The sequence below is a fragment of the Phalacrocorax carbo genome, chromosome 14, assembly GCF_963921805.1.
Source record: "Phalacrocorax carbo chromosome 14, bPhaCar2.1, whole genome shotgun sequence".
Taxonomy (NCBI): Eukaryota; Metazoa; Chordata; class Aves; order Suliformes; family Phalacrocoracidae; genus Phalacrocorax; species Phalacrocorax carbo.
The window spans coordinates 16,945,340-16,969,022 of record NC_087526.1 but is presented as its reverse complement, the minus strand read 5'-3'; the positions used below and the strand labels follow the sequence as shown (position 1 = coordinate 16,969,022).

General features: G+C 44.2%; 1 protein-coding gene across 6 annotated transcripts in view; it reads right to left on the bottom strand.

Moving 5' to 3' along the window:
- The window catches only part of NCOA6 (nuclear receptor coactivator 6), a 50,491-nt gene that overhangs the window by 9,711 nt on the left and 17,097 nt on the right, over positions 1–23,683 (bottom strand). For 5 of the 6 annotated variants that reach the window (XR_010375132.1, XM_064465069.1, XM_064465064.1 and 2 more), the window contains exons 6-12: positions 23,387–23,509; positions 21,769–21,897; positions 19,250–20,065; positions 15,451–15,597; positions 13,432–14,545; positions 4,498–4,619; positions 618–3,590 (exon numbers count right to left, since the gene is read on the bottom strand). Coding sequence is in view for 5 of the 6 variants with exons in the window: in XM_064465069.1 (XP_064321139.1) it covers positions 618–3,590; positions 4,498–4,619; positions 13,432–14,545; positions 15,451–15,597; positions 19,250–20,065; positions 21,769–21,897; positions 23,387–23,509 (5,424 nt within the window). In the remaining variant the exon portion in view is untranslated. The remainder of the gene's footprint in view (positions 1–617; positions 3,591–4,497; positions 4,620–13,431; positions 14,546–15,450; positions 15,598–19,249; positions 20,066–21,768; positions 21,898–23,386; positions 23,510–23,683) is intronic. The other variant, XM_064465068.1, reaches the window with a different exon arrangement.

Here is a 23,683-nt window from a genome sequence, read left to right as displayed (position 1 = left end):
ATGTGAATGTATTTTGTGTTTTTGAACTGGGTGCAATTCACTTATAAGCCCTTTTTCAGGTATTTCTCTGAAATGTGCCTTTTCATTTTTCCCTAGACATAAGGGGTTTTGGTGTTTGTTTGTTTTTTCCTTCTGGAGGTTATTCAGCTATTTCCCTAGAGGGTTAAGGTTATTCAAACAGGGAACTAGTATTATTAGGATTAACTTAAAATATCTTAATTAAGTCAATAAACTAAGTTACAAAAATAATGTCTCTGGCAAGACCGGAGCGGAGTACCAGTATATCTATCAGTGTGAAAAGCACCTTAAGTATTACTTTTGTCATTACTGATACATCCACATCTTCTTCCCCCTTCTAACAGTTACGTGAAATCACTCCTCTGTTATTGCGTGTGTTCATGACAAATGCCCCATTTAAGCAGTAAATGGAAACTGAAATGAAACATCTGGAACGTGAATCTTAGTGAAGTGCAAGCCTGTGTATCACTCAAACAGAAAAGCAGCTGTCAGCCTTGGCTACAGTGTCTAGATTTCATCACGCTCATGGAAGGAGGCACCTGTAAGTTTACAAAAGCAATCCCGCTTCTTCCATTCGCGCACAGCAGCACTGGACTTACCTGCACTTTGTAGCAGTTCCTGATGTGCTCCTGCTTTTTCTTCCACCACACCAACCCCAGTTTGCTCAGCTGGTAAACTGCCATGGTTACTACCATTAGTGCTTGGTGCTGTGGGTGCGAGGTCTGGGACTGCGGGAGTGGCTACAACCGACAGTATGCTCGTAGGAGGAGTGCTTGTTGATACGCTTGGAGACGAAGAGACAGGAGCAGGAGCTGCAGTGCTGACACTCAAACTGCCAGGCCCAGAAGTGCTCTGTTTTATAAGACTGGGTGCTGGAGGTGTCACAGTTTTATTATCCAGTTCTGCTGGTGATTGCTCTGTTCCCAAAGTATTTAGGACCGACGTTTCTAGTCCCTGACCTTCTGCTTCTCCATCCAAAGCATATTGCTCTTCCCCTTTCTCAAGGGAACCAGTGACTTTCTTGCATGCTTTCGTTAGCAAGAGTTGGCCAATCTTGTCTACTTTTCCCTTTCCCTTACTCGATGAAACAGGACTGCGTCTGTTCCCAGACCCTGGACTACTGGTAAGAAGAGGTGAAACAACAGGTCCAGACTGTGTTGCTGTAACTGAGCACAGGTCACTCGACCCACCACTTTGAGAAGTCGTCTCCTCTGGGCTGAAGTCTTTGACTTGCTGAGCAGGAAGATGTGAAGGAACATTGGAAGAAGTTGTAGCGGGAGAAGGCAGCTGAACAGGAGGTGCCAAGGGATTAAGAACCAGTGGCCTGCTGGTGGGAATACTAGAAACAGGACTGCTGGACGTTGTGCTGGGAGGAGCAGGCCCGGAGGAGAACTTTATATTCTGCGGTATATGCAAAGGACCAACAACTGCGACTGACTGAGGCATTAGACTAGAGTTAGAAGTCATCGGGGCTGCTGGAATCGTACTTGATTGAGAGCCCTTCATAACCTGAATTATTGATGATGAGTTTATAAAAACAGGTGTAATAAACTGTGGCCGGGCGTTAGACTGAGCTGCTGACTGTCCCTCAGAAACCATAACTTTGTTCCCTACGTTGGGCATTGTGACAACAGTCGACACTAATGCAGGTTGCAAGTGAGATGGCAACGGTGTTGATGTATTAGCAGAAGATGTAATAGGGTTTGAAGTTACAAAAACTGTTATCTGGTTGGGGGGTAAAGGACCTGAAATAGAAGAAGAGCTGACAGGCCTTTGCATTACCGGAGGAACACTCTGTGCAACGTTTGAGTTTATTTCTCCCAGTTCCTGGTGCCCTGAATTTGAACAGGGCTCATTATTTTGAGGCAAGCTAAGGGCGTTAGATGGCTCTTTGCTTGAGGATGCATCTTGCAGCGGAGGAATGACAGCTATCTTCTTTAGCTCCTCACCAGTGGTGACTATTGGTGCCATTTCAAGACCAGGCAGCCCAGGGGGCTTAATGGTTACGTTAGGAGCTCCAGAATTATCAAGAAGTTGACTTAAAGAAGTTGGTGCCTCCCTCATAGCTGGAGATACCATGGTTTTACTTTCTTCCAAGACCGGAAGCTTACTGGTATCTAAGGCTTGCCCATCTTTTTTTGGCTGTTCTTCTGTAACCAACATTTTCATTTCTGGAGTAGGGATACCTTTTAGTTCAATACTGGGCTGGTCTTTGTTACCTTGGACACCTTGTGCACTTTGACACTCATTATCTTGGGGCACACTAAGGCTCTCTTTATTGTCTTCAGGAATGCCTGTCATAGAAGGTACAGAAATTGCAGGGTTCTGATTACTTAGCACATTATTATTTTGAAAACTTGTGGTCACGGGTGTTGGCAAAGAGGGACCAGCCATCACATTTCTTTGTAATTCCATGTTCTGCAAGAGAGATGGATTCTGCTGAGATGTCAATGACAATTTAGCTGCTTTTGAATTCTGTCTGCCGGGGCTTGGTGTAGTTTTCCTACTGGATCCAGGACTGGACCTTCGACTATTGCTTGGACTTGCTCTCTTTGTTCCTCCAGTGTTGGTCTGTTTTCCTGAATTAATGACCACGCCTTCCAATTTGTGTGACTGTGGAGCAGCAAAACTAGATTGATTGTTTATTGTGAGATTTGATGGGGCTTGTCCAATGGCCTTCAAAGTAGTCGGATTAAGACCCTGCTGATCAAATCCTCTATTGAGATTAGGCCTGGGAGGTAAAGGAATATTAATCTGGGGAGGGAACAGACCAGCTATAGAAGCATTGAGTCTCTCTGGAGACAAGCTAATTTCTGACGGCTCTGTGCTAGGTGGACGGTTATTAGGAGTCTGGGGATAGTATGGCCTTGGGCTTGCTCTGTTTGGGGTTTTAGGCCTTGAAGTTTGTGATGGGGTGGCAACATTTGGAAAATGGTGTGTAAGAGCGCTAGGCAGAGAATTAGACTGTTGCTGGGGACTTGCACCTTGGGCAGCTGAAAGTGGGGATGGGCCAGGTTTAGGTCCTGCCATCATTAATTGGTTCTGTGAAACTACTAAATGAGACGTCAAATTATTCTGAGCTCCTGATGCTGGGGGGCCTTCAGCTCCACCTCCTTCTGGAAGGGAGGATACTGCTGAAACCTCTCCAAGGGGTGAGCTGGAAGGATTCTGTACATTATCTTGATATACCATTTTTCTTGCATTATTTCCCAGAGGAGGATTGCCTGGCAAGGAAATTCTTTGTTTATCAGGAGACGGAGGCACTGAACCAGGACCTTGGAGGTTAACCATGACTGGCATGTTACCACTCTGCTGCGCTGGCATTCGTTGCGCATCTGGATTCAGAGGCCCTCTAGGTGGGTGAACTCCTTGTGGTACAGGAAGCCTGACTGATTTGGGATCCTGCTGCATCATAAGCATCATCATCATCTGCTGCTGCTGCTGCTGCTGCTGCGGTGTTTGCGGTGGTGCCTGGGCTTGCTGCGGCGGTGGCTGCGGCTGCTGTGTATGTGACATGAGTTGAGGTGGCATCTGCTGAAGTGGCCTTTGTTCCACTGGCTGAGATGGATAACCTAAGATGACAAGATGATACATTCATTAAAACCAATCAAAGATCAGAGAAAGCAGAATTTTTGTAATGAAAAGGATCAGACAGAAAGTACAGCCAGGAGCCTGTTTATCTAATGTGACAGCCACATTAACGCTTTACAAATAAGGACAAAGATTATACTTAATTCTTAAAAAAATTTTTACTTAATGTACGAATGACTAGCATGACATTTAATTGGAGATCTTAGTGTATCATAACAGCTACTAGCTATTATTCCAGATTCATGACACCTGAAAAGTCTCTGCAACTGTGCATGGGCTTGCTTTCACTTACAAATGCAGAGTTGGACTTTCACTAATTAATACTCCTTAAAACTTAAGTGCCTGACAGGCCCTGTGGGACATGGACTAGCATACCTGCTACAGATTTGACATTTTCTAGTGTACAAAGTAGAACATGCCATGTTTTACTTGGCCAAAAACAGTGCTAAGCACCACCCGCATGGCTTATAATCTAAATTCCTTTGCAGACCTCGTATTTAATCCTCCCTAGGTAAAAAGAATAATTCCAACTGCAACCTGTTTCTTAATTCTAAAAAATAAGCTATTGGTTAATGCTAAATTTTTAAGGCATCTGTCTGTGCTACAGCTAGAAGTACAGAATTTTTTATCAATTATGTTATTGCTGAATAACTCTACAGTATTCAATATGATACCTGCAGGATGATACGTGAGAATGTGGCCACATCTTAATTTTGAGATAATTAAAATAAAACATTTAAACAATGGTACCAGTTAGTTACTAGGAGGAAAAAAACACTTTGGACTTGAATGTGTGATAACACAAATAAAACAGGACTGTCACAAAGATCAGTTAAAAGTTCTTCTATAGTTATTACATTCAGATAATCCACAGAAAAATCCTACTACCTGGTGGCCTACTTGCAAACTCTGAAAGTTTAGGGCCTGAATTATCTAAGTTCATTCCTTGTTCTCCAGATGTTGAAGACTGATCACTCTCCTCCAGGCCAGCTGGACGTGGTTCTGAAGAACTGAAAGAAAAATAACTGCAATTAAGATCCAGTCCTCTCATCAGTGTTTGACTTCTGCTTCCATAACTAAGTATTCAAGTAATTAATTCCTAGCACTTTTCAGAGTCCTGCAAGTAACTCACCAAAATGCACCACTACCTCCAGCATGACATGACAAACTTGAACACAGAAGCCAGGTCTGCTGACAGTCACTCCTGTGCCTTAAATACAACTAAAAAGGAAGCAAGTTGCCTAGTACTCTATTCGTCTTAAACATTTCTTTCCTTTGTTTCTATCTTGAATCTGAGAATGAGAATCTAAGAGAATGCCAATGGATATTCCAAATTATACAGATATATGTATTTAAACTAAATATGCTTCCCTCTAGTACTGCTGTGACATCTGTATAGATAAGTAGCATGGGTAGAGGCATAGAAATTTATTTTAATGGTAGCACCATTTCATCCAGTATCATACCCAGAAGCTCATGGTATCAGAGCCTCTCTCTGTTAACATCACAGCAAAAATGCACTGACATATCAGACATTGTAAGTCATCCCCCAGAGCACAGACGTCTGTGGGATACTGAGGCTCTGCAAATGATCATAGAATGGTTTGGGTTGGAAGGGACATTGAAGATCATTTAGTTCCAACCCCCTGCCATGGGCAGGGGCACCTTCCACTAGACCAGGTTGCTCAAAGCCCCGTCCAACCTGGCCTTGAACACTGCCAGGGATGTGGCATCCACAACTTCTCTGGGAAACCTGTTCCAGTGCCTCACCACCCTCACAGTGAAGAATTTCCTCCTGATGTCTAATCTAAATCTATCCCCTTTCAGTTTAAAACCATTACCCCATATCCTATCACTACACTCCCTGATAAAGAGACCCTCCCCTTCTTTCCTGTAGGCCCCCTTTAAGTACTAGAAGGCTGCTATAAGGTCTCCCTTGAGCCTTCTCTTCTCAAGGCTGAACAACCCCAACATCTTTCAGCCTGACCTCATACAGGAGGGGCTCCAGCCCCCTGGATCATCTTTGCGACCCTCCTCTGGACCTGCTTGACCAGGTCGATACCTTTCTTATGTTGGGGGCCCCAGAGCTGGACGCAGTGCTCCAGGTGGGGCCTCACAAGGGTGGAGCAGAGGGGCAGCATCACCTCCCTCAACCTGCTGGCCATGCCGCCTGGGATGCTACCCAGGAGACGCTTGGCTTTCTGGGCTGTGAGCGCACATTGCCAGCTCATATTCAGTTTTTCATCCACCAGTACCCCCCCAAGTCCTTCTTCCAGGGGTACTTGATGCTCCAGGAGACTTTCGAGGACAACTTAAAACTGTTCTGATTCAGTGCCCAATACTTCCACTGAATCAAGACAGCTTTTGCAGACTTAGAAAAAAACAAGTTTATATAGCTATCAATGTATATCGTCAGAGAATAGAAGACAGAGATGAAGAGTAAGAGACCTTAACTGCTTATCAGCTTCATGAATATATGAAGGCTGTAGGGAGATCTACACAATAAACGCTCTTAGTTAAAGGCATCAAAATAAGGCCACTGCCAACAGAGAGAGGCAGAATCATGCAGAAATACCAACGACAAAAGAAATTTTCAGCAAAATAAGAATTTGAAGTACATAAAGGCAGAGAGATCTGTCATTTAATTTTACTTGAGAGTAATACTTTCTGGCATCTGAAGAGCTGACATGGAGAGACCCAGGCCTAATGTCCCATTAACTACCTAACCAATGTTCAACAAACAGTGTGTGCCTTGAAAATCCCTAACTCTTGCGGGTCAAAACTGGGGAGAACATAAACCAAGGGAGATGAAAGGTAAGAAATGGGGCAAACACAGAACTGTTCCAAGCACTGCTGCTGAGCAGGCAGGTGTTGCCAAGGGAAGCATTTGGAATGGAATCTTTTATATAATCCACCAATTTTTGTGATGCAGTTGTTGCAGGCTTACATGCCTCTACCAATAAATTTTATGAAAATTGCAAAATGCATACATGTGCCCCAGAAGCATTACACTAGCAGCCACAAATGAACAAAAATTCTGGCAGCAAGATCACCCAAAGCAGCTGCAGACTTTCAGTCAGGTGGCAGCAACATAAACTGAAATAACTGCCTAAAATTGTGAACACATTGCCATTTATGATTTCTATATAATGGTGGGAGATTAGATAAAAAGCTGATGCAGAGCATCTATGCACAAAGAGGTTTAACCTAGAAAACAATCGTGGTGCAAAACTGATTCTTAGAAAACATCATCTGGGTCTAAACAGGCAAGCTGTACAAACCTTGCAAAACAGGCGCGAGTTTTGCTTGCTAGCAAAGAAAAGCCGTTATTGTAGGAAAGACTGCTGCTGTAATTGCTGGAAAATGTAAACATACCTTGAGTTTTGAATGTAGCTGGAATTCACTAGGCATATTTAGCAACAAGCACACATCAAAAAAAACCACAACAAATTCTGAATACAAATAACAAGCAAGATAAGAAGTTTGAGTGAGAGGGACAAATATTCCATATTTGTTCTTCTTTTGTATTGCTCTAGATGTAAACAAAAAAGCAAAACACCAAAAAACCCAAACTGTACATTAGGTACAGTATGGATTGTCAGAAGTGAACCCTTTGCTCCACCAGCTGCATTCTCCAGCAGAACCTTTGGATGCAAAATCCCTTATCAGAGTAGAAAGAGAACTCCAGAAGACAAACAAAAGAACCCCAAAACCAACAACCCCAAGAATAAAAAACCAAAAACAAACCAAAAACAAGCCTAAAAAACAAACCCAAAAAGGGCTGCAGATGCTGAAATAAGGTGTGAAAAAGTAAAATCACAGTACACAGCAAGCCCTGCCAACACGGTGCAGCGCTCTGCAACAGCTTTTGCTTTTATAGAAAGGCACTTAGAATCACAGAATCATGAAGGTCGGAAAAGACCTTTTAGATTGAAGTCTGACTGTCAACCCAACACCCCCATGCCTCCTAAACCACATCCAAACATCTACATGTTTGTTGAACACCTCCAGGGATGGAGACTCCACCACCTCTCTGGGCAGCCTGTGCCAGTGCCTGACCGCTCTTTCAGTAAATAAATTTTTCCTAAAAGCCAATCTAAACCTCCATGACAGAGCTTGAGGCCGTTTCCTCTCACCCTACGGATAGTTACCTGGGAGCAGAGACCAACCCCCGCCTCGCTACAGCCTCCTTTCAGGGAGTTGCAGAGAGCGAGAAGGGCTCCCCTCAGCCCCCCCTTCTCCAGGCTAAACCCCCCCAGCCCCCTCAGCCGCCCCCCAGCACACTTGTGCTCCAGACCCTGCCCCAGCCCCGCTGCCCTTCTCTGGACACGCTCCAGCCCCTCAAGGCCCTTCTTGTCCCGAGGGGCCCAAACCTGAGCCCAGCACTCGAGGTGGGGCCTCCCCAGGGCCGAGCACAGGGGCCCCATCCCTGCCCGGCTCCTGCTGGCCACCCCAGGGCTGACACAAGCCCGGGGGCTGGTGGCCTCCTTGGCCACCCGGGCACTGCTGGCTCATGCCCAGCCGGCTGTCAGCCAGCACCCCCAGGGCCTTCTCCGCCGGGCACTTCCCAGCCCCTCTGCCCCGGGCCTGGGGCGTTGCCTGGGGTTGGTGTGACCCAAGGGCAGGACCCAGCACTTGGCCTGTTGAACCTCATACAATTGACCTCAGTTTAATCAATCCAGCCTAGCCAGATCCCTCTGCAGAGCTTTCCTACCCTCGAGCAGATCGACACTCCTGCCCAACTTGGTGTCATCTGCAAACTCACTGAGGGTGCACTCAGCCCCCTCATCCAGAGCACTGATAAAGACATTAAACACGACCAGCCCCAACACTGAGCCCTGGGGAACACTGCTCATGACCGGCCACCAACTGGATTTAGCTCTGTTCACCACAACTCTCTGGGCTCGGCCACCCAGCCAGATTATACCCAGTAAAGTGTACATCTGTCTAAGCCATGAGCTGCCAGCTTCTCTAGGACAATGCTGTGGGGAGACAGTGGCTTTGCTGAAGTCCAGGTAGACAACACCCACAGCCTTTCCCTCATCCACTTGGTGGGTCACTTGGTCATAGGAGATCAGGTTGGTCAGGCAGGACCTGCCTTTCATCAAGCCATGCTGCCTGGGCCTGATCCCCTGGTTGTCCTCCACATGTCTGGTGAGTGCACTCAAGATGAACTGCTCCATGATCTTCCCTTGTACCGAGGTCACGCTGACTGGCCTGTCGTTCACTGATCCTCCTTCCAGCCCTACTTGTACATGGGCATCACATCGGAAAGCCTCCTGTTGTCTGGGACCTCCCCTGTTAACCAGAACTGCTGATAAATGATGGAGAGTGGCTTGGCGAGCTCCCCCGCCAGCTCCCTCAGTGCTCTCGGTTGGATCCCATCCTGCCCCAAAGACCTGTGAGCGTCCAGGTGGCTCAGCACGTTGTAAACTGCTTCCTACTGGATTACGGGGGGTTTGTTCTGCTCTCCGTCCCTGCCTTCCAGCTCAGGGGCTGAATACCCTGGGGGTAACCGGTCTATTAGAGACTGAGGCAAAGTAGGCATTAAGTACCCCAGCCTTTTCCTCATCCTCGCCGGCAACGTTTCCCTCCGCGTCCAATAGAGGATGGAGATTCTCCTTTGCTCTTTTTGTTGTTAATGTATTTGTAAAAACATTTTTGTTATCCCTTACAGCAGTGGCCAGACTGAGTTCTAGCTGGGCTTTTGCCTGTCTAATTTTCTTTCTTCATGACCTAACGAAATCCCTGTACCCTTCTTGAGTTGCCTGCCCCTTCTTCCAAAAGTGGTAAACTATCCTTTTTTTCTTGAGTACCAGCAAAAGCTCCCTGTTCATCCAGGCTGGTCTTCTGCCCTGCCAGCTCTGTGCCTTTAAGGATTCCTCCTTGAAGAATGCCCATCCTTCCTGGGCCCCTTTGGACTTGTCCTCTGCTGCTAAATGAGTTTCATTTCACAAGTGTACAGGGGGACCGTAACCTCCAGACCTACAGTTGAAAGCCCTCTGATTCTGGCTGAGAAAAACTTCTTTGTCCTGCAGTGCTGTTCCCCACCTGCACATCACACTTCACACTGGATGCTGCAAATGTGAGTGCCAGCAGTGATTCTGCCGAGTGTGTTATGTCTGTTCTACCAGTACACATGATGTTTATGGTCTGTGCACAGGGGAACATTAAACAACAGTTTGTTTGTGCGTGTATTTAATACTAACATGTTTTATCTATGATCGCATTTCATCCAACATCTTTTTCCTCAGTTTACATCCCATTACCTACAGTCTTCAGGACCAGAACATAGACGCAATCACTTTTAAACAACCTACTTTTCCAAAATGTCTTGGTTTTCATTCCAATGCTGAGCTGCTCAATTAAGCAGACCCTTAAAACTATTTCAGATTCAGCTGATTAAACTCTTCCAATAGCTCACTTATCCTATTTACATTCCAGTATGGCTCAGTCTACAAAGCGTATTACTAACGGTACTTTTGTTACTGTAGTATTTCATCTCAGAAATTATTTTGAAGAAATAAACAGAATAATTTTCAGCGTGTTTATCAAATTAGCTCTATTTCCACACAAGGTTTGCTGCTCTGAATTCAAAAATTTCTGAGGAAGAATGACAGAGAAGCAGCCAAGGTGAAAAGCATCCTATTTGCTTCTGACACAAAAGAGAGTGATCCAAATCAGATTTAAAAGAACCAGCAACTCCAAGACAGGAAATCACTGAGCTCGCCTAATGATGGCAGGGAAGCAGAGAGCGAATGAGGCGGGAAGGTACTACAGCCAGCTTTCCTTGCAGTTGCCCTTCTTTTGCTGGAGAATAATCTCAAAAGCATTTATGAGCATAGCTCCCTTCTTAATGTTCCTGGAAGTATAAAGTGATTAATCTACAGCCCATTAAGAAACAAAATGCTAATCCATATCAGGTGCCAAAACGGCATTCTGCAGGTGGCAATGGCAAGAGAATGTTCACCAAAAATTTAAGTGACAACATAAGTACGAAGTGGTATTTCCTCTAAGTACACCGAAATCTGATTAAAAGCCTTATTTAAGAGCTAGGAATTCTTTTGAGTTGTCATAGCTCAACAGAAAAGCTGTAATTTAGGCTTCTTTCATTGTGAGAACTTTTTAACAAGCAAATAGTCTCGTGGGGCTTTGTAAACTCAGAGGACAGCTTTATATCCACATCTATTGATACTCCCAGGCCACAACGAAGCTGGGTGACCATCAATTAAGAACAATGAAAGCAAAATCCTAACAAGGCTTTTCTTCAACAATTAACAGATTTTCTTTTCAGAAGAGAGTGCCAACTCCCTCAGAATCCTTTGTCATTTCCATGGCAAGACAGCTTGCTACAGTAGTGGTTACTGTTATTTTATTGAAATCTATTTAGAATTGAAGCACTGGGGGTTTTATACATAGCACCAGATCTTTTCTACCTAGAAATACAAGGCCATTTTTGACTTTGTTTTTTTGGGGGGAACCACAAACCAAAAAACTTTCCGTGAAAGATACAGATGACTAATAGTGACACAAAGTTTGCATATTTTACTTCGCTGCAAATTATCAGCAGTGCCTACAGGTACTACACAAATTGCTGTTGGGTGATGGCTATGCAACATGAATGTTCTTGAAACACAGAAAAATAAGACATTGTTACTGTTTGAAAGACATCTGGAAAGCTTTGAATGTCAGGTGAACAAACAGGAAAACATCTGCTTGCTATTGAGTCTCTCTGCAGGATATAACATATCAAAATGAGGCAGATGCACATTGTACCATTACACTAATACTATTTTTTACAACAGCACTACGTGACACTACTGTGTGCAATATACTGTTAGAACCCACTCTTGCCCAATTACTTACACTTAAAATTCCCGGTGAATGGCAAAATGAAGACACCTATATGCCCTCATGTATCTCCCTTCACGTAGCCAAAGACTGCCGAAGCTAGGAAGCTTGGCACGCCATCACCGGCAGCCCTCCCTGCAGGCCTGCCCTGCTCCTGGCAGCAGCGCTGCAGCAGGGTGGATCACAGCCGCCTGTGACCACCCCCTGGGCACGGAGGAGCCCTGTTGTACACATTTCAGAAGCTGACGAGCCACAACAAGTTAGGCACTGCAAGAGAGGAGCTGGTATCTCAGTTACGGTTTCCAAGTCACACCGAAGTTTCAGTCTACCCCCACGTTGGCCGCTTGGTTCTAGCTGAGTTGCTTTAACCTGGTTTTCACAGCTGGCCAAAGACTCTGTACTCCTTCAGATTTAATCTGAAATCATATGGCCTGTTTTGCAGCAGTGTTGAGCTGATGGGCCATATCATGACCATATATAATTATATAGCAGGTATTTGAAAGACTTTTTTCAAGGCTATTAAATTAGCATGCTTTTCTTTACCTTTGCTATGCAGCATTTCTGCACCTGTAAAATGCACGTAACAGCTCCTGCATTTTATTTTAGTACTAGTTAAGCCAATTAACGATTGTCACAAATGAGTACTTGCTATAGATGATGCGAGTCATTTCAGTCCAGACCTAAAATGTCCATGAGAAAATTAATTCCGTCTTCATGAAGGAATCTTGACATTGTGCAGAAAATGCAGGCTGGGGCTACACACTGAATAACCAAGGGAGAAAATAAAATACTGAACAGTTGCTTAGTACTTGAATGTCATCCACTCTGCACCGAACCAGACATCTGTCTCTGGAGAAGGTAGCGTAAACTTCAGGTTAAAGACTTATAATGATTATTCAAAGGAGTGGGACTGGTGGTACTAGAGCCACACCAGTAGCTTAATGTGCCACAGCTACCTTTTTGTTTGTTTTAAAGAATTTAACTTTAAAATGTGGATACTCCTGTGTTACCGTTTTTTGTGCTAAGTTTTTCCATTTTTTTTCTAAAGCAAACTGGAAACAATCCCCAGAAGTTCCATCAGGTGGATTCCTGTCAATTCTCCTGTGGCTCACCTGCAGCATTAGAGTAATTAGATATAGCTTATCTGCCTTTGCCATGTTAGCTGAATAACGGTACAGCAGCAGCAGCCTACCACCCTGTGCTGGTATTAGTAGACTGTCAAAGCAAAAGGTTACAGGACAGCTGGCCAATGAAGACTATGCTGGCCAAAGAGGAATGAAGAGATTCAGCAATCTCATATTTCCACTAAACAGGTACATTCATTCATTATCTCTCAATATTACCCATTTGCCTCTTCCCTCTTAAGAGCTGTGGGGTTTTTTCCTTCCTAATCTCTTCTAGGCCAGGAAGACCAGCACTGCTTGGACATGTTATCCTCATACCCAGAAGGTACCAGATTCCTCCCTCTAAATTCTAGCTACAGCTTCAACTTAGAGTGAAGCCCAGCTCAATTCCAGACAGAAACGTGTCAGGACATACATATAATTCAGGAAACAACCTGCCCAAAATCTCTACTGCACATGTTATGCAGAGGCTTGTAATTTTTCTGAAAGTACTTCCCAGCCTTTGGTCGTGGCTGTCAGACTGCTTAAAAAAGGCAGCCTCCTCGTTCCAGGGCTGTGGCACCACGTGCCACATTCTACACTTCCTTTACCCAGTAAATGTAAGGAACGGTCCTGTGGTAATTGGGTTTATAACTGAGCTGGGATGTTTGCATGGTTTTTTTTTAATCTTCAACAAACTTTCCAGTGACAGAGTTGCCAGTGGGTTATCATTTAACTCTTGAGAGAAATTGCTACAATATGAAATACTACAGGTCCTTTCTCACCCCATACTTGCTGAAAAAATATTGACAAGTTGCTTGTGGAGATTCCCGTGCCCCTTATAAAAACAATGTAATATTAAACCTACGTTGTTTGTTCTAGTTGTTGATTATTTTTCTTCTTCCTTGGAGGTTTCTTCTTCTTCGGCTTGTTGGCATTCTGATTATTTTGTTTGTTGTTCACACCAAAGTGTCCTGCTGATATATCGCTTTGTAGAAGGTTAACCAAGAGTGGACTTGTGAGCGTAACATCTTTATTGACAGGAAACACAGGATTCTGCCCACAGGAAATCTGATTCCCATTTGGCGTTCCGCTAAACCCCGTATTGAAAGGCAGCCCATGGCCAGAGAAATGACTCCCTGAAGCATTGTTGTTTCCTTGCATTGCTTGCATATGAGAAGGCACCATGTTTGGCTGCTGCACAGGAACATCAGGTAACATCTGTGTCAAGTTCACATCGTTATTTGTTGTAGTAGTATCCCCAAGTTGCTGAGATATGTGAGGACCAGGTCCAGCAGGTCTTAAAACTTGCCCTTGAATTCCCATAACCTGAGAAGGATTACCATTCACAGGGCCTTGCTGTGCCATCATCTGCCCAGTGAACTGCACCATGTTTCCTTGCATGTTTGGGGTTGGTCCTCTCATCAGTTGAGCTGGCCCCGTCATAACATTGGACTGGTTTTGAGTACTAAAAGGCTGTTTATTTCCTTGCATCTGAGTGGTCATCATCTGTTCCATCATGGAGTTTTGCTGTAACAAGACCTGGCCCTGAGGTCCCATCATCTGATTGTGTGTAGACATCATCTGTTGTCCCTGCTGGGGAATCATCTGTTTGGGTGGGGTCATCCTTTGGGGAGAAGGACCAAGATTTTGGTTTTGTGGTGTCACCATCATTTGGCCTTGCGGCATGAGCTGAGTTCGAGAAAGTATCATCTGATTTTGAGGGTTCAGTGATCCCTGAGCCTGAATGTTTACCATCTGTCCTTGAGAGGATACAATTTGTTGATGCATACCCATGAGCTGAGACTGTGGTCCTTGCTGAGGCTGTCCCTGTATGTTGCCCATGTTAACTTGTGGCACCCCACTAGCACCAGACTGCTGGTTGTTCATATTTCCATGAAGTCCCATTAGATTGGTCTGCATCATATTTGGTGGGCCATGTGGTGCTTGCATCTGATTTTGAGGTCCAGATCCTTGGCCACCTTAAAAAAAAGAAATTGCCAGTAAGAAACTGATTGGAGTGGTAGAAGAGTTTTTACAACTTTTGATGTTGAGTAAGCACTCCAAAATTGTTTTCCTCCCTTTTCCAATGAACTGGAGTATCTGACATATTTGCAGTCCTGGGATGCAATGTTTGATACTACAGATTCATGTTAGCCATCAAAACAGAACATCATACCTCTCAAACACTTAGGATGGGTACTTCCTGTGTACCCTACTGCAGAAGACATAACAAAAAATTTAATTTCTGTTATAATCTGTACCTAAGTTTGAAAAATATTCCATAATATCACCTAACTCAACAGAATAATTCCTAACCAGGTTACTTTATAATGGATTAAAGAAATAAATACACATGGCGTACTGATGAAATGACATTATCAGGGTAACCATAACCCAGAAAAAAGACTAATAATCAAATTGTTAAATGGAGACGTTTGTGAACTAAAGATTTAATTTTTACAGGACTGACTGTAAGTAGACTTCCAAAGCTTTCAATGGAACTAATAATCTTTTCAAAGCAGAACAAGATTATTTTGTTGTTCTGCTTCTAAGGTAACAACATTTTTTTTTCCTGGGCAAGAAGTTCCTTTTGTGTTGTATTACCCCTAGCCTCCAAATTGCAGTGCTACTTCCATTCAATTTCTTAACAGATACTTCTGGATCCTAGTACCACAGTCCTAATCAATAATAATTGGGTTGTCTGGAAAAACATGAGCAGCCTCCTGCTTTCCTCTGCCTCATTTAGCAAAACGCACAGAATGCCCCTGCAGCCCCAGCTAGCTAACTCCCTATTAATGACACGAGTTTAGTGTGTTGGTATCTGTTACACAGGTAAAGGTGTAATTTTCTACAGAAAACAAAAACCACCACATTCCAAACAGACCTGTGTGCGGCACGTTTTGGCTAGTTTGCAGCTGTGGCGCTCCACTGTTCACTGGTGTTGCTGGAGCTGTGGAAGGCACCTGACCTTGCATGAAGTTCTGGTTAGCCTGGCCTGCAGGGAACCCTGGTGGGAGGCGCTTGGGCATTCCTGAAGACAATAATTTTCTTATTAGTAAGTATGGAAAAGAGGAAGAAAAAAAAGAAAATCTCTAATTGGAGTATGATAGGAAGAATGTCTTTGAGTCTGTACTGTCACATCACAGGTTTAGGCAGAAAGTGTTTTTTGCCAATGCACAAAACCCACTTAAGACATTTATAGTTCTTATCCGTGCAATAATTCTGCCTAACAAGGTACTATGATGCAGTTCAACCTGCAATTTAAGTACAAAACTTACCCCACAGAGAAAGCAAAAAGTCTATGTTTGACGTTTTAGAAACTAGAAATTAAAGTAGCATGGTTTCCTGTTTTCTTCCCTACTGCATCTCAACTCTAACCAGGCCTTACGCCATGCATGCAAACACAAATAACTTGTATTTGTTACACTGGTGTGCCCCTCTCAACAACTCTCACCATAACACACCAGTGTGTGTATGCACACTCAAAGTAACTTCTCAACCCAGAGTGGGCTGAGCAACCTCATGAGACAGCGTGTCCAGAGTCCAGAACAGCTGCTCATTCAAGTAACGCTGCAATTCCTACTGCAACAGAAAGTATTTCTATCAAGCCCCTATATGGCATAACGCCTACACTCTGACATCGAAACATCACTGCTGCCCTGAGACAGAGAGCAAAACCTCCCCTCTACCTACCAACGTGAGCAGTAGCATAAATGGATTTAACAGAACCCACTTTTTTTTAACTCACTGTCAGATGATGCCACAGACCTAGAAGCAACCCTGACCTCCCTTATTTTTCTGACCCATGACACACAGGCAGAATTTGACTTTGGCTCCTTCTATAGTTACAGCTTTCTTGCACACTTAAGTGCATTGCTTGTGTTAATTACTCTGTTCTTAGGTTTGTAATTAATCATAGAATGCCCTGAGCTGGAAGGGACCCACGAGGACCATCGAGCCCAGCTCCTGTCCCTGCACAGGACACCCCAAATTCACACCGTGTCTCTGAGGGCCGTGTCCAAGTGCTTCTGGAATATCGCCAGGCTGGTGCCGTGATGCCTCCCTGGGGAGCCTGTGCCAGGGCTCCACCACCCTCTGGGGGAAGGACCTTTCCCTAATGCCCAGCCTAACCCTCCCCTGGCACATCTCCCTGCCATCCCCTCGGGGCCTGGCGTTGGGCACCAGAGAGCAGAGACCAGCACCTGCCCCTCCTCCTGCCCTCGGGAGGGGGCTGCAGAGCGCCATGAGGGCTGCCCTCGGCCTCCTCTGCTCCAGCTGAACAAACCAAAGGACTTCAGCCGCTCCTCGCACGGTTTCCCCTCTAAACCCTTCACCAACTCCGTGGCCTCCTCTGGACACTCTCCAGTACCTTTATACCCTCCATGTCCTGCGGCGCCCAACGCTGCCCACAGCACTCGGGGTGAGGCCGCCCCAGCGCGGGGCAGAGCGGGACAATCCCCCCCTCGCCCGGCTGCGATGCAGGGCTCGGTGCCCCCCGGGGCACGGCTGGCCCCCTTGGCTGCCAGGGCACGCTGGGGGCTCGTGTTCAACTTGCCATCTAGCAGAGCCCCCAGGTCCCTGCAGAGCTGCTCCCCAGCCCCTCGCACCCCAGGCTGCCTGTGCAGCCAGGGCTGCCGCGCCCCAGGGGCAAAACCCAGCCCTTGCCCTGGTTAAGCTCCATACGGCTGGTGACTGCCCAGATCTCTCTGCAGGGCCTCGCTGCCCTCGGGAGTGTCAACAGCTCCTCCCAGTTTTGTGCCGTCAGCACACTTAGTAAGTATTGCTTATTCACATATATTTCAAGACAATCAAGTTCACAGGCCAAACAATAAGAGACATCTGCAAATATGGAACATGTACTTCCTGAAACATCACATCACAGGACTTTAGGTATAGTTCTGCTAAACTTTAGGTAAGTTTTGCACGTAGGAATGCTTGAACTGAGAAAAAAAGAAGTGCTAACATGACCTAGTCCATATCTAATATAAATTCTAATTTGCTAAATTAACTAGGTGAAATGGAAAGCATCTGAATATATTAATTTACCCAAACCTTTAAATGCAAGATGGCTTAAAAATTGAAAAATCTGTAATTCCAACTTAACTAAAATATAAAATGCAGCAAGGAATGAGCATGCACAGAAGCCAGGCAAAAATCCCAGCAAGTAGAAGCAACACAGCTTTGCCAAAACCAATGGAATCCTGTCTTTTTATATCAGGTAAGGATGTAGCTCACAGCAGGATTACTGATTTTAGCAGAAATGCCTACAGTGTGTCCAAATAACATATTTAGGTATTCGGGGTGTCATTTTTAACTCAAACAAAGTAGGGTTTTGTTTGTAGTAGGTTTACTTAGAAAGGAAGGAGAGTACAGAGGTTATGCTATCTAGAGATCTTGGCTATGTTACCTAGAGGAAATGATTCCTGATGGGTGCATACAGCTGGTGAGGCAAAACTGTAGGGAAATGTGACTATAATAAATAATAAACAACTGCTTCCAGATGGAGATAAGATAAGACATACTAAGTGTATCTGGCAGATCCTAAGAGCAGAACCTTGAAACTGAGACAATTCGTTTGTATTAAATTCATCTGGATTCAAATGAGACCATGGTACAAAGTGAAAACAAGAAGCTTGTCCAGATCAGCAGACCAAGAAACAGGTATTCCTGACAGCTTTTTGGACAGATTTCAGATGTACAATGTGAGACTGCAAGAAACTAGAACATATACATGTGTGTTCAGGTAGACAAAGAATATGGCTTATGTTTTATAAGTACAGAAAGAAAATATTTCAAAGGCTTAAGCAAGAGCTTGTGTATGGGTATCTGAGAGAAGGCCATTCAAGGAAAGATGAACAAATGAGTGAGGAGAGAGAAATGCTACAAGTCTGGCACAGAACTACAAAAGGCTCAAGAGATAAAAACCATCAAGGACACAAAAGAGATATTGGGATTAACAAATGAAATTCCTTCACTGTTACAGAAGAATTCTAGGAGTAGTAAGTAAAAGATGTGAGTGCAGAGGTCCAAGGAGAAAACTAAAGACAACACAGCCAAAGGGAGGTTAAAACATCCCTTGACCTCTTAATTTTAGAATAGGGAGTACAACAGCATGGCAATAATAGCTTAATCTTTCTTCTCTCCCTCTTTTATATTGGAAGAAACTCATGACAAATAAAGGCAGGGCAAAGAAGAGACATCCAAAACTTAGAAAGGAAGCTGCAAAATAATGCCTCACTTCTGCAGTAGAAAACGTAAATGGTGAGAGAGGAAGCTGAAGAGAGAAAGAAAAATGTTCATTTGTTCTTATTACACTCTCTTTCTCGAAATAAATCCCCTCCCCAAACCAAACCAAACACCCCACATCATCTCTGAATATCCTGAACTGTTGCTTAAAGGCAAACAGAAGAATTGTCAAGAAGACAACTGGCAGTCATAACCAGCAGCTGCATACAGCGATTTTCTGCAGTGGCCCAGAGTCTACTCTTAGGTTACCACTGTGACACCGCAGGACAGACACAGGTAGTAGAAATGAAGTTATGCTGATCCACCCACACCCTTTATACTCAATCTATGCCTTTATTCTGTCTTTTAAAGGATCTTTTCAAAACTAACAGCAACATCAGTTCTAGCCATGTTATGTTTCTTTTCTTTTTAAAATAAAAGATCTCAGTACTTCTTACCTCCTAAACCAGGGTGTAAACCTTGTGGACCTTGGTTTTGCTGCTGCATCACCATGAAGTTGGGGGGTACATTCCCTTGTTGCACCATAGGATTACGACTAGGAGAACTGACAGGCTGCTGAAATCCCTGGGGAAGCGTGCTATTCTGGGGAGGCCTTGGTCCCATCTGCTGCTGCGTCTGGTTAACTGTTGGAGATGATGCAGGAGATCCCTGCTGGAAGGAGGAGGGAGAGGAAGCAGGAGACTTGTTGGTCAGGTGGGGTTGTTGTAGTGGCGTAGGAACCCGTGAGGGCCCTCCCTGAAGACTTTTCATTTGAGGAGCCGTAAACTGGCCAGGATTGCTCATTTGGGGAAAGTTTGAGTGAGCCTGGGAAGCTTGCTGGCTTCCAAAAGGATATGGAGGTGGAGGATGAGTAGGAGTTTGTACTGTTGCTAGAGATGGTCTTGCTTGAAGTTGCTGCTGCATTTGTCCAGGCAACGGGGCCTTTTTCCAACCCTGGTTTACTGTCAATGTACCCAATGCTCCCTGGGTTGGAGGAGGCTGAAGTGCTCCAGAAGGAAGCTGGTTCCAGCCAGGGGGAACTGGAACCTGTGCTGGTGAAGTAAATGAAGGTCGAATACCCTGCTGTGGCTGCTGATGTGGCTGGGGAGGACGTGTCTGCAACTGCGTCTGCTGCTGTAGCTGCTGAAAGTTGGCTGAGTTCATCTGCCTGTTTACAGGAACTGACTGCATTGAATGGAGCTGGGGAGCTAAAGATCCAGATGGATGATTTTGCTGCTGGATATTTAGCCCAGATAAGAGTGGGTCCATTGCATCTATTAAAATAGCAAAGAAAAGTAAAAAAAAAAAAAAAATAACCTACTGTAGACAAAACCCACCCCAAAACAAGAAAGGGTAAATTGCTTGCTTGCATTTGTTTGCGTAGGAAATTCACACTCCAGTGTTCCAATTTCTCCAAGAGACAGAACAGGTGACGCTCTAAAAGTTTTCAAAATGTTTAGAAATCCTGAGAAGCCAGGTCTTACCACTCTATAACCTCTACAATAAAGCCCAATAGCTCCACAGCATTTGTTGTTATGGACTAATGTAAGCCCCTTCGAATTGTAGATTCACAGAATACCTCAAGTTGGAAGGAACCCATAAGGATCATCAAGTCCAACGCCCCACTCCTCACAACTATCTAAAACTAAACCATATGACTAAGACCGTCGTCCAGACGCTCCTTGAACTCTGACAGGCTTGGTGCCATGACCACTTCCCGGGGGAGCCTGTTCCAGGGACCGACCACCCTCTAGTGAAGAACCTTTTCCTCTTGTCCAGCCTGAACTTCCCCTGACACAGCTTCATCCCATTTCCTTGCATCCTATCGCTGGTCACCAGAGAGAGGAGATCAGCACCTCCCCCTCCGCTGCCCCCCTCGAGGAAGGTGTAGACTGCGATGAGGGCACCCCTCAGCCTTCTCTTCTCCAAGCTGAACAAGCCAAGTGACCTCAGCTGCTCCTCGTAAGTCTTGCCCTTGAGACCTTTCACCATCTCGGCCGCCCTCCTCTGGAGACGCTCTCATAGTTTGATGTCCTGTGTATACTGAGGCGCCCAAAAGTGCGCACAGTGCTCGAGGTGGGGCCACACCAGTGCAGTGTTGGGTGGGCCAATCCCCCCTCCCTCAGCCGGCTCGCTGTGCTGTGCCCGATGCACCCCAGGACACAGCTGGCCCTTTGGGCTGCCAGGGCACACCATTGATTCAACTTGCCATCAACCCAAACCCCCAGATCTCCTTCATGGGGCTGCTCTCCAGCCTCTCATCCTCCAGTTTGTGTGTGTAATCCACTTGTTGGGGCTATTATCCGTTCCAATTAAAAAAGTGGCATAACGAGGAATTAAGGTGGTATCACAAACTAATATTCACAGAATATTTAAAACAATTACAAAAAATGCTGTCTGTAAGAATAAATAATGCAGAGATCTACAGAAGTTGGCAAGTACTGCAACCATTTTGTAGAGGGACAAGTAATAACCCCTCTCTTTTTCTGTAGTCCCAAAATGCCAGTAACTAGTACTGGTAGAATGTGAATAATGAACCCTAAACATTCACGCCCCCAAGATCCCCAATCCTTAAACTTCCAGTCTACCAACCCCTCCTGAAAAGCACTTGTGCTCAGTCTGGTACATTTGCTTCCTACCAGAGACATCTGCCTCAGTCAACCAATTCTTCTCTTATCTAAACCTAAAGCTCAGTCACAATGATTCTACTGCAAAAATACCACTGTTGCTTCTCAACGCATTTGAACAAAATACCAAGCAAGCTGGTGACTTATTAGGCACCCACATCATCTGAAAAGTATTACCAGATTAATGGGGGCAAGGAGTATTCCACAGAAAGAGTAACTCCCAGAAAGGGCACGGGAAATACTCCAGGACAATTCTGGAGTACTCTTATGAGCACACGCTCAAGCTTGTGTGCTGAAGAATAAAAATTTAGGAACATTTTCAGGTCAGTACTGTGACTAAATTTTACCACCTGGCTGTGAGGAAGGCCGAGGTGTTCTTGGCTGCAGCTCAGCACTAGCACCACTTGCCACCATAGAGGAGGGCACATTTCCACTCTGGGACATCATGACAGCTGCAGCATTGCTCATTCTTATTAAACCTTAAAAAATAAAAATAGAAATTATCAAGTCTTGCAGTTTTTACATAGAAAAGTTTTTTTTTTTTTTTACAAGAAAAAATGTATTTGTTGATAAAACATTTCTTTAGACTTTAAGAATTGTTTGTCCAAAATAATCCAAGGACACATATCTCTGTCTGAAAGCTTAGGACTCCCTGGTATAAAACAAACAAGTTAAGGAAGGTCATGCTGGAGCTTTTCCTTTAGCACCAAATCTTTAAAAAGGCTATAGAAGGAAACACTACTGACTCATGAATTCTTTAAGTCTGACTTGCCACTAAAGTCACCAGGTCACAAGACTGTAACAAAGCCATACATGTACCTGTATCAGATTTGCAAAATCTGATGCTAGAAAGTAACTGAGGTGTTCCAAGAGAGAAAAATGTCACTGTTTCGCTTCCACAGGCTGCTATTTTATAAAATGGTTTACGCTGTTGACCTGTCGGTTATATTGTTATACTGTTTACATTTACAGTGTTGACCTACAGGCAGGAAATGAAGCTCACGATCATCGCAGTGAAGATTACAGCAGCCGCTTTCAAAGTAATCCTTTCTTGAAGTGTTTTACACTCCTTGTTAAGCACAATGATTTAGGTGCTGTTTAATCAGGTTTCTACAGAGGGCAAATGTTCTTTCCATTCCTTCTCACCAACAGCCACACACGCATCTTACATTAACTCTAACAAAAAACACTCCCAGATTTTTTAATTGCCTTAACCCCTATTTATTAAGATACTTATTAGTTTATTTTGCCTTATGATTCAGCTATTAAGAAAAATCACGTAGTGACTTACTTTTAACTCTTCATAAAAATCTGACTTTTGTAGTTAAAAATTACTGACCATACATATACAAAGCTCTAAAATGTAAAGTTTAATAAAACTACACCTCTCCATCAAAATTAGTTCTTTATGATCAGATCTCAAATTTTATCAGAAAATAAAGAGACTGACAGTGTCCTGTCCTTCCCATAATTATAATGGATTTAATCTGAAATAGTTTAATATTGTACACTGAAAGGCTTATGCTCATTTTCATAAAGGTAGCCAAACAGAAAACTGTGATAACTTGTATACATTTCAAAGTGAACTCACTGTACTAGACTCAGCTGCTTTAACAGTCTTTATGTGGAAAATAAAGCAAAACCAAAACCCAAAACCAAACAACCCACCCAAACACTACAACCACAACAAAAACCCAAACCACTGAACCCTCAAAAAACCCCCAAACAAACCAGTCTGCCCCACCAAATCACTCCAATGTTTGTGGGACAACATGCAGCCAACTGTTTAGTTTACATAATGTGGGACATGGTTTGACAGTACAGAAACAAGAACACACATTGATAACGATGGCAATATAGATCTGCAAACAATAGCTGCTATTATCAGTGGCATTTTTAGGATTAGCTTAGCAACAAATTTCAAAGTGTATAAAACTAAACAAATAGCAAAAAACCAAAGGAATTTACCTTGTCCCCCTTGCATGGGAAACCCTGTTTCCATTCGCACCGAGTTGCTTGCTCCCAGGGGCCCATTGATTCGGACATCTTGGCTTCTGTTTTGAGCTAAAGCTAAATTGATAGCACCTTCCCCTAAAAGTAATGCACATTTTGGGTAAACTGATATACAGAAAATCAGAACACAGACACTTTCAAAAGGACGTTTAAAAGACATCAAGGAAGGAAGAATACACTTTACCTACGATGCGCACTTCAGGACAGTTAAGCATCATACTATGCTTATCCTCTGGATTTCAATTTTAAGAG